This window comes from Bombina bombina, chromosome 8 (assembly GCF_027579735.1).
Source record: "Bombina bombina isolate aBomBom1 chromosome 8, aBomBom1.pri, whole genome shotgun sequence".
In the NCBI taxonomy this organism is placed as follows: domain Eukaryota; kingdom Metazoa; phylum Chordata; class Amphibia; order Anura; family Bombinatoridae; genus Bombina; species Bombina bombina.
Genome location: NC_069506.1, coordinates 170,534,143 through 170,545,861, shown reverse-complemented (window position 1 = coordinate 170,545,861; position 11,719 = coordinate 170,534,143). Strand labels below are relative to the sequence as shown.

Below are 11,719 nucleotides of genomic sequence, written 5' to 3'. Positions count from 1 at the left end.
ATGTACTTGAAAGTTGCTATCATATCACCTCTTTCCCTTCTCTCCTCTAAGCTATACATATTTAGGTCATTGAGCCTATCCTGGTAAGTTTTATTTTTTAGACCATGTACCATTTTGGTAGCCCTCCTTTGCACAGATTCAAGTTTGTTAATATCCTTCTGAAGATATGGCCTCCAGAACTGCACACAATACTCAAGATGAGGCCTAACTAATGATCTATAAAGTTGCATAAGAACCTTACTATTTCTGCTGCAAATACCTCTACCAATACATCCAAGCATTCTGCTAGCCTTACTCGCTGCATTACTACATTGTTTACTAAGTTTTAAATCATCTGAAATAATAATTCCCAAGTCCTGTTCCTCGTCTGTAACAGTCAGTAAAGTGTCATTGAGTCTGTAATTAACATTTGGATTTTTCTTCCCTAAATGCATTATTTTACACTTTGCTGTGTTAAACTTTAGATCCCAGTCGTTTGTCCAATCCTCCAATTGTTGTATATCACTTCTCTGAGTTTTACACTACAACGCCGTAGCATAAAACTCTTAACTAAAGTGCTAAAAAGTACACTAACACCCATAAACTATCGATTAACCCCTAAACCGAGATCCCCCCCCACATCGCAAACACTAAAATACATTTTTTAACCCCTAATCTGCCGAACCGGACATCGACGCCACTAGAATAAACATATTAACCCCTAAACCGCCACATTCCCGCATCGCAAACATATACCCCCTGCTGGCCCTAACATCGCCGACACCTACCTACATTTATTAACCCCTAATCTGCCGCCCCCAACGTCGCTGCCACTATATTAAATGTATTAACCCCTAAATCTAAGTCTAACCCTAACCCGCCTAACTTAAATATAATTACAATAAATATAAATAAAATTACTACAATTCACTAAATTACTCCTATTTAAAACTAAACACTTACCTATAAAATAGACCCTAAGCTAGCTACAATATAACTAATAGTTACATTGTAGTTATCTTAGGGTTTATTTTTATTTTACAGGCAACCTTGTATTTATTTTAACTAGGTACAATAGTTATTAAATAGTTAGTAACTATTTAATAACTACCTAGTTAAAGACAAACTTACCTGTAAAATAAAACCTAACATAAGTTACAATTACACCTAACACTACACTATAATTAGTACGAAAACCCCCACACTAAATTACAGAAAATAAAATAATTACAAGAATTACACCTACTCAAAATAAAAAAAACACAATTTATGCTTACCTGATAAATTTATTTCTCTTGTGGTGTATCCAGTCCACGGATCATCCATTACTTGTGGAATATTCTCATTCCCAACAGGAAGTTGCAAGAGGACACCCACAGCAGAGCTGTTATATAGCTCCTCCCCTAACTGCCATATCCAGTCATTCGACCGAAAACATGCAGAGAAAGGAGAAACCATAGGGTGCAGTGGTAACTGTAGTTTAAATGAAAAAAATTACCTGCCTTAAAATGACAGGGGCGGGCCGTGGACTGGATACACCACAAGAGAAATAAATTTATCAGGTAAGCATAAATTGTGTTTTCTCTTGTAAGGTGTATCCAGTCCACGGATCATCCATTACTTGTGGGATACCAATACCAAAGCTAAAGTACACGGATGAAGGGAGGGACAAGGCAGGTACTTAAATGGAAGGAACCACTGCCTGTAAAACCTTTCTCCTAAAAATAGCCTCCGAAGAAGCAAAAGTATCAAATTTGTAGAATTTTGAAAAAGTATGAAGCGAAGACCAAGTCGCCGCCTTGCAAATCTGTTCAACAGAAGCCTCATTTTTAAAGGCCCAAGTGGAAGCCACAGCTCTAGTAGAATGAGCTGTAATCCTTTCAGGAGGCTGCTGTCCAGCAGTCTCATAGGCTAAGCGGATTATACTTCTTAGCCAAAAAGAAAGAGAGGTTGCCGAAGCCTTTTGACCTCTCCTCTGTCCAGAGTAGACTACAAACAAAGCAGAGTTTGCCGAAAATCTTTAGTAGCTTGTAAGTAAAACTTCAAAGCATGAACCACGTCCAGATTGTGTAACAGACGTTCCTTCTTTGAAGAAGGATTAGGACACAAGGATGGAACAACAATCTCTTGATTGATATTCTTGTTAGATACCACCTTAGGTAAAAACCCAGGTTTGGTACGCAGGACTACCTTATCCGAATGGAAAATCAGATAAGGAGAATCACATTGTAAGGCAGATAACTCGGAGACTCTACGAGCCGAGGAAATAGCTACCAAAAAAAGAACCTTCCAAGATAAAAGTTTGATATCTATGGAATGAAGAGGTTCAAAAAGAACTCCTTGAAGAACCTTAAGAACCAAGTTTAAGCTCCATGGCGGAGCAACCGGTTTAAACACAGGCTTGATTCTAACTAAAGCCTGACAAAAAGCCTGAACGTCGGGAACATCTGCCAGACGCTTGTGCAAAAGAATAGACAGGGCAGAAATTTGTCCCTTTAAGAACTAGCTGACAATCCTTTTTCCAAACCTTCTTGGAGAAAGGATAATATCCTGGGAATCCTGACTTTACTCCATGAGTAACCCTTGGATTCACACTAATAAAGATATTTACGCCATATCTTATGATAAATTTTCCTGGTTACAGGCTTTCGTGCCTGTATTAAGGTATCAATGATCTTGGCAATCAGTCGAGGGAGCAGAGGAAACGGTGGAAACACATAAGCCAGGTTGAAGGACCAGGGTGTTGCTAGAGCATCTATCAGCGTCGCCTTGGGATCCCTGGACCTGGATCCGTAACAAGGAAGCTTGGCGTTCTGTCGAGACGCCATGAGATCCAGTTCTGGTTTGCCCCAATGAAGAATCAATTGTGCAAACACCTCCGGATGGAGTTCCCACTCCCCCGGATGAAAAGTTTGTCGACTTAGAAAATCCGCCTCCCACTTCTCTACACCTGGGATATGGATAGCTGATAGTGGCAAGAGTGAATCTCTGCACGATGAATTATCCTTGAGACTTCTAACATTGCTAAGGAACTTCTTGTTCCCCCCTGATGATTGATGTAAGCCACAGTAGTGATGTTGTCCGACTGTAATCTGATGTACCTCAGAGTTGCTAACTGAGGCCAAGCCTGAAGAGCATTGAATATCGCTCTCAGTTCCAGAATATTTATTGGAAGAAGTGTCTCCTCCTGAGTCCACGAACCCTGAGCCTTCAGGGAGTTCCAGACTGCACCCCAACCTAGAAGGTTGGCATCTGTTGTTACAATTGTCCAATCTGGCCTGTGAAAGGTCATACCTTTGGACAGATGGACCCGAGATAGCCACCAGAGAAGAGAATCCCTGGTCTCTTGATCCAGATTCAGTTGAGGGGACAAATCTGTGTAATCCCCGTTCCACTGACTGAGCATGCATAGTTGCAGCGGTCTGAGATGTAAGCATGCAAACGGCACTATGTCCATTGCCGCTACCATTAAGCCGATTACTTCCATGCACTGAGCCACCAAAGGGCGCGGAATGGAATGAAGAACACGGCAGGAATTTAGAAGCTTTGATAACCTGGACTCCGTCAGGTAAATTTTCATTTCTATAGAATCTATCAGAGTCCCTAGGAAGGAAACTCTCGTGAGTGGGGATAGAGAACTCTTTTCCTCGTTCACTTTCCACCCATGCAACCTCAGAAATGCCAGTACTACGTCCATATGAGACTTGGCAATTTGGAAGATTGACGCCTGTATCAGGATGTCGTCTAAATAAGGGGCCACTGATATACCCCGCGGCCTTAGGACCGCCAGAAGCGACCCTAGAACCTTCGTGAAGATTCTTGGGGCTGTAGCTAATCCAAAAGGATGGTACGAATAGTTTCCATCTTGAATGATGGAACTCTGAGGAATTTGTTTAAGATCTTTAGATCCAAAATTGGTCTGAAGGTTCCCTCCTTTTTGGGAACCACAAACAGATTTGAGTAAAAACCCTGTCCCTGTTCCTCCTTTGGAACTGGATGGATCACTCCCATAACTAGGAGGTCTTGTACACAGTGAAAGAATGCCTCTCTCTTTATCTGGTTTGCAGATAATTGTGAAAGGTGAAATCTCCCTTTTGGGGGGGAAGCTTTGAAGTCCAGAAGATATCCCTGGGATATATTTTCCAACGCCCAGGGATCCTGAACATCTCTTGCCCACGCCTGAGGGAAGAGTGAGAGTCTGCCCCCTACTAGATCCGTTACCGGATAGGGGGCCGTTCCTTCATGCTGTTTTAGAGGCAGCAGCAGGCTTTTTGGCCTGCTTACCTTTGTTCCAGGTCTGGTTTGGCCTCCAGACCGTCTTGGACTGAGCAAAAGTTCCCTCCTGATTTGCATTAGAGGAAGTTGATGCCGTATTTGCCTTGAAGTTTCGAAAGGTACGAAAATTAGACTGTTTTGGACCTGTCCTGAGGAAGGGCATGACCTTTTCCTCCAGTGATATCAGCAATAATCTCCTTCAAACCAGGCCCAAATAGGGTCTGCCCCTTGAAGGGAATGTTAAGCAGCTTAGATTTTGAAGTCACGTCAGCTGACCATGATTTAAGCCACAGCGCCCTACGCGCCTGTATAGCAAAACCAGAATTCTTAGCCGTTAGTTTAGTCAAATGAACAATGGCATCAGAAACAAAAGAATTGGCTAGCTTAAAGGGACATGCCACCCACAATTTTTCTTTTATGATTTAGAAAGATAATGCAATTTTACACATCTTTCTAATTTACTTATATTATCTAATTTGTTTTATTCTCTTGATATTCTTTGATGAAAAGCATATCTAGATATGCTCACTAGCTGCTGATTGGTTGCTGCACATAGAAGCCTCGTATGATTGGCTCACCATGTGCATCGCTTTTTCTTCAACTAAGGATATTTAAAAAATGATATAAAATAAATAATGGAAATAAATTGTAATGTTGTTTAAATTTGTATTCTCTATCTGAATCATGAAAGAAAGATTTTGGGTTTAGTGGCCATTTAAGTGCTCTAAGTTTGCCAAGTATGTCATCCAATGGAGTCGCTACCTGTAAAGCCTCTTCCAGAGACTCAAACCAGAACGCAGCAGCAGCAGTGATAGGAGCAATGCATGCAAAGGGCTGTAGGATAAAACCTTGTTGAATAAACATTTTCTTAATTTTTTATCCATTGGATCTGAAAAAGCACAACTGTCCTCGACAGGGATGGTAGTACGCTTTGCAAGAGTAGAAACTGCTCCCTCCACCTTAGGGACTGTCTGCCATAAGTCCCGTGTGGTGGCGTCTACAGGAAACATTTTTCTAAAAATAGGAGGTGGAGAGAACGGCACACCTGGCCTATCCCATTCCTTAGTAATAATTTCTGTAAACCTTTTAGGTATTGGAAAAACATCAGTACACAACGGCAGTGCAAAGTATTTATCCAGTCTACACAATTTCTCTGGCACTGCAATTGTGTCACAGTCATTCAGAGCAGCTAAAACCTCCCTTAGCAATACGCAGAGGTGTTCAAGCTTAAATTTAAATGTAGAAATATCAGAATCAGGTATCTTTCCTGAGTCAGAAATATCGCCCACAGACTGAAGCTCTCCTTCCTCAGCTTCTGCATATTGTGAGGCAGTATCAGACATGGTTCTTAAAGCGTCAGTATGCTCTGTATTTCGTCTAACCCCAGAGCTATCTCGCTTACCTCTAAATTCAGGTAGTCTGGCTAATACCGCTGACAGTGTATTATCCATGACTGCCGCCATGTCTTGTAAAGTAAAAGCTATGGGCGCCCTGGATGTACTTGGCGCCATTTGAGCGCGAGTCCCTTGAGTGTGAGTCAAAGGATCTGACACGTGGGGAGAGTTAGTCGGCATAACTTCCCCCTCGTCAGAATCCTCTGGTGATAAATTTTTTAAAGACAGAATATGATCTTTATTGCTTAAAGTGAAATCAGTACATTTGGTACACATTCTAAGAGGGGGTTCCACCATGGCTTTTAAACATAATGAACAAGGAGTTTCCTCTATGTCAGACATGTTTGTACAGACTAACAATGAGACTAGCAAGCTTGGAAAACACTTTAAATCAAGTTAACAAGCAAATATAAAAAACGGTACTGTGCTTTTAAGAGAAACAAATTTTGTCAGAATTTGAGAAAACAGTGAAACAAGGCAGTTACACAAACAAATTTTTTACAGTGTGTATAATAAGCTAACAGAGCATTGCACCCACTTGCAAATGGATGATTAACCCCATAGTTCAAAAAACAGATAAAAAAAAACCGACATAGACTTTTTTAAACAGTCACAATCAACTGCCACAGCTCTACTGTGGCCATACCTTCCCCAATAAACGACTTTAGGCCCTTTTGAGATGACCTGCAGCATTCAGGGGACTTCTCAGGAAAACTGGATGTCTCAGTCTGTAATTTTAACTGCGCAAAAAAAGCACTAAAATAGGCCCCTCCCACTCATACTACAACAGTGGAAAGCCTCAGGAAACTGTTACTAAGCAAAAATAAAGCCAGCCATGTGGAAAAAATTAGGCCCCAATAATTTTTATCACCAAACACACATATAAAAATGATTAAACATGCCAGCAAATGTTTTATATTGTATTTATATAAGGGTAATACCCCTGAGAGTAAGCATGATAACAGTCGTTATTAAATCACTGTATTCAGGCTTAACTCCCATTAATTCTGTATCAGCAGCATTTTCTAGCATTTCCAATCCTAGAAAAAATTATAACTGCACATACCTCATTAGCAGAATAAACTGCACGCCATTCTCCCGCTGAAGTTACCTCACTCCTCAGACATATGTGAGAACAGCAATGGATCTTAGTTACAACCTGCTAAGATCATACAGAAAACAATATTCAGCGCTCCCTAAGTAGTGTAGTAAAAAGTCTCCGTCAAGCAATGGACAATGATTGCATTAAGAATAAAAGCTAATGGAAATGAAAAATGTTCAATATGAATGATATGAAAGTCCAAAATGATGGATGAGAGAGTGATGAATTGATGAAGATGAAAAGGAAGAGGAAAAAACACAATATGGTTGAACAGTGCCATGTCTCTATGAAGTCCTAGGTAGTTAGGCAATAATCATGGTACTCACAACCTCAGAATTATTATATTGATGAAAGGTCCTTGAAATAAGGTAGACTTTTTCCTCCTCTTTGTGGTATATCACCGATATTCTTAGTGTAGTATAGCTCAAATGAGACTCCAAATGCTGTGTCACACTTAGAGTATGCCTGTTGTCAGAAGCAGCTGTAGCTTGAGATCATAGAAAACTCAGGCAGATTCTTCTTCTACTTCTGCCTGAGATAAAACAGTACAACTCCGGTACCATTTAAAATAACAAACTTTTGATTGAAGAAAATAAACTATTTTTTTACCACTCTCTCTTACTACCTCCATGCGTGTTGAGAGTTGCAAGAGAATGACTGGATAGTTAGGGGAGGAGCTATATAACAGCTCTGCTGTGGGTGTCCTCTTGCAACTTCCTGTTGGGAATGAGAATATCCCACAAGTAATGGATGATCCGTGGACTGGATACACCTTACAAGAGAAAAAGCCCTACCCTACACTAAATTACAAATAGCCCTTAAAAGGGCCTTTTGCGGGGCATTGCCCCAAAGTAATCAGCTCTTTTACCTGTAAAAAAAAAAAAAAAAAAAAGTACAAATACCCCCCCAACATTAAAACCCACCACCCACACAACCAACCCTACTCTAAAACCCACCCAATGACCCCTTAAAAAAACCTAACACTAACCCCTTGAAGATCACCCTACCGTGTGACGTCTTCACCCAACCGGGCAGAAGTGGTCTTCCAGACAGGCAGAAGTCTTCATCCAAGCCGGGCAGAAGAGGTCCTCCAGACGGGCAGAAGTCTTCATCCAGACGGCATCTTCTATCTTCATCCATCCGGCGCGAATCGGGTCCATCTTCAAGACATCCAACGCGGCGCATTCTCTTCAAAGGACGGCCAACTGAGGAATGAAGGTTCCTTTAAATGACGTCATCCAAGATAGCGTCCTTTCAATTCCGATTGGCTGATAGAATTCTATCAGCCAATCGGAATTAAGGTAGAAAAAATCCTATTGGCTGATGCAATCAGCCAATAGGATTGAAGTTCAATCCTATTGGCTGATCCAATCAGCCAATAGGATTAAGCTGGCATTCTATTGGCTTATTGGATCAGCCAATAGAATGCAAGCTCAATTCTATTGGCTGATTGCATCATCCAATAGGATTTTTTCTACCTTAATTCCGATTGGCTGATAGAATTCTATCAGCCAATCGGAATTGAAGGGACGCCATCTTGGATGACGTCATTTAAAGGAACCTTCATTCTTCAGTCGGCCGTCGGATGAAGAGGATGCTCCTTATCGGATGTCTTGAAGATGGACCCGCTCCGCGCTGGATGAAGATACCATCTGGATGAAGACTTCTGCCCGGCTTGGATGAAGACTTCTGCCCGTCTGGAGCACCATTTCTACCCAGTTGGGTGAAGATGTCTCACGGTAGGGTGATCTTCAAGGGGTTAGTGTTAGGTTTTTTTAAGGAGGGATTGGGTCGGTTTTAGAGTAGGGTTGGTTGTATGGGTGGTGGGTTTTAATGTTGGGGGCAGTGACGTGCAGTGACGTCAGAGGATGGTGAGGCAGTGGCTAGGATACACCTTCATTCTTTAGATATCCTTTGTTGAAGAAATAGCAATGCACATGGGTGTGCCAATCACATGAGGTATCTATGTGCAGCCACCAATCAGCAGCTACTGAGCATATTTAGATATGATTTTCAACAAAGGACATCAAAAGAATAAAGAAAATTAGATATTAGATGTAAATTGGAAAGTTATTTAAATTTGCATATGGGTTTCATATGGGTTTCATGTCCCTTTAAATGGTGTCTTGGAAAACTGGTCAACTTAGTAAACATCTGATTTTAGTCTAAAAGGATTGTAACAGAAACTCTTGCCAGATAACAAAATGCTTGCTCTGATTATGAGATCTAGAAATCCATGCCCATTAAAATATGTTTAAAAACATACTTTTTACTTTAATGCTGCAAATTATGCTTATAGATTCTTTCATTACATAAGGGATGAGAGTCAGAGGGGGAGGGAAGAGAGACAGAGAGAGAAAGAGACCATGGGGGAGAACAACACATAAGGAGAGAGATGGATAGATAGAGACACACACACACACACACAAGGGGGGGGGGACCACTGCATTTTAAGTAATAAAACAGCAGAGCTACAGAGAGTTCAGAAAATTAGTCTATAATTTAGTGTGAAGTACAGAGGCAAGCTGCTAAGTTAGTGGGTGTAAGTTTGAGTAAACAAAATACAAAAACGACCCTGCTATAAAAGAGTAAACAAACACTAAACCACATTCATTAAATTATCATTTTAACTAACAGAATCTTTCAGTAAAATTCTTACTTTAATAAGATGTGGGTGAAACACTGCTCTCTGTGCCTCTCTCCTGCTCTGTAAGGATTCAGGAAGTGACAGTGGCACATTCCACTGCACTATAGGGGGGAAGAACAGAACTCTCTTTTTCACTTTAGCAAAGCTAGCAGGTTCACAGGACAGCAACAAAATATATGAAAGTTGTTTTTTTGCGTTTTTGTTTTGTTTTATATGATTTAACATCCAGCCCCAACCCTATGTTCCACTTACTAATGCCTCTCACTGGATTGGTTCAGCCCAAATAGGACTGCCTCAAATAAGCAGTTAATGAGCCATGCAATGATCTTAACCACTTGCATCCAGTAGATGGCGCAGCATGTTGTGTAATGGTGGGCAGACCTGATTGTGCCTCTTCATTGCACAACATATAGCTGTGAGAAAAAGAAATGCTGGGGGGAAAAATTTACAATTTTTTTTTTAAAGCCAATAAAAAAATATATATTTTTGCCCATATGAGAGGTGAAGCACTGCCTCACCTGCCTCTAGTGACTGCACATCACTGGTTGGGGGGTATTTGTACTTTTTTTTTACAAGTAAAAGAGTTGATTACTTTGGGGCAATGCCCCGCAAAAGGCCCTTTTAAGGGCTATTTGTAATTTAGTGTAGGGTAGGGCTTTTTTTTATTTTGGAGGGCTTTTTTATTTTGTTAGGGGGATTAGAGTAGGTGTAATTAGTTTAAAATTCTTGTAATTATTTTATTATTTTCTGTAATTTAGTGTTTTGTTTTTTTCGTACTTTAGATAATTTTTTTAACTTGCAATTAATTGTATTTAGTTTAGGGTATTTATTTAATTATAGTGTAGTGTTAGGTGTAATTGTAACATAGGTTAAGTTTCATTTTACAGGTAAATGTGTCTTTATTTTAACTAGGTAGTTAATAACTATTTAATAACTATTGTACCTAGTTAAAATAAATACAAAGTTGCCTGTAAAATAAAAATAAACCCTAAGATAGATACAATGTAACTATTAGTTAAATTGTAGCTATCTTAGGGTTTATTTTATAGGTAAGCATTTAGTTTAAAATAGGAATAATTTAGGTAATTGTAGTAATTTTATTTAGATTTATTTAAATTATATTTGTTAGGGGGTGTTAGGGTTAGACTTAGGTTTAGGGGTTAATACATTTAATATAGTGGTGGCGACGTTGTGGGCGGCAGATTAGGGGTTAATAAATGTAGTTAGGTTGCGGCGACATTTGGGACAGCAGATTAGGGGTTCATAAGTATAATGTAGGTGGCGGCGGTGTCCGGAGCGGCAGATTAGGGGTTAATAATATAATGCAGGTGTCGGCGATGTTGGGGGCGGCAGATTAGGGGTTAATAAGTGTAAGACTAGGGGTGTTTAAACTCGGGCTTCATGTTAGGGTGTTAGGTGTAGACATAAAAATAATTTCCCCATAGGAATCAATGGGGCTGCGTTAGGAGCTGAACGCTGCTTTTTTGCAGGTGTTAGGTTTTTTTTTTCAGGCGGCTCTCCCCCATTGATTCCTACGGGGAAATCGTACACAAGCACGTTACACCAGCTCACCGCTGACTTAAGCAGCGCTGGTACTGAGGTGAGATGTGGAGCTAAATTTTGCTCTTCGCTCACTTTTTTGCGGCTAACGCTGGGTTTCTAAAAACCCGTAATACCAGCGCTGTCTGTAAGTGAGCGGTGAGCATAAAGTGCTCGTTAGGACCGCACCCCTGTTAACGCAAAACTCGTAATCTAGGTGAAGCTGTTTTTAAGAGTAGGACTCTTTAAATTGTATTCCTCTGCTTTCCCTATGTTGTGTTAATTTGATAAGAAACAAAAATTCAAACACATTGGATTTAATTTTTATTTTATTATACAGATAAATATTTTTTTTTAAAAAAAGTCTCAAATTCTCTGAAACACAGATGTACAATTCTGCGAAGAAAAAGTCACAAAAATGATATATATTTTCATGCTATCATCGGTCCATGTTGTTATCCTCTGGAAAGTTTCTGAAGCAAAGAGCAAGAAGCCTCTCACAATACTCTAGTTCTTCCTGAAACAGAAAAAATACACTTGTTTATATACTATGCAATGAGAAAATATACTTAGAATTAATGTGTAACTTTGCTTAGTTTTTCCTTTTAATCCAATGTATATTAAAATCTGTTATATTTGTTTCTTTTCTGCTGAATGGACACTGTTAACCGATACTGGTACAAATGTTAGCTATCAGAGCAACAAATAAAGGGGACGTTCAATCATGGATTATAAAATAATTAATGCTGAAAGTTCCTTTATTTGTCTGCAGCGTTCGCCGCG

General features: G+C 40.0%; 1 protein-coding gene across 1 annotated transcript in view; it reads right to left on the bottom strand.

Moving 5' to 3' along the window:
* Positions 1 to 11,247: 11,247 nt before the first annotated feature.
* The window catches only part of HSPBP1 (HSPA (Hsp70) binding protein 1), a 60,570-nt gene continuing 60,098 nt past the window's right edge, over positions 11,248 to 11,719 (bottom strand). Inside the window, exon 8 of the mRNA XM_053689938.1 lies at positions 11,248 to 11,453. Coding sequence (XP_053545913.1) covers positions 11,376 to 11,453 — 78 coding nt within the window. The 3' untranslated portion in view covers positions 11,248 to 11,375. The remainder of the gene's footprint in view (positions 11,454 to 11,719) is intronic.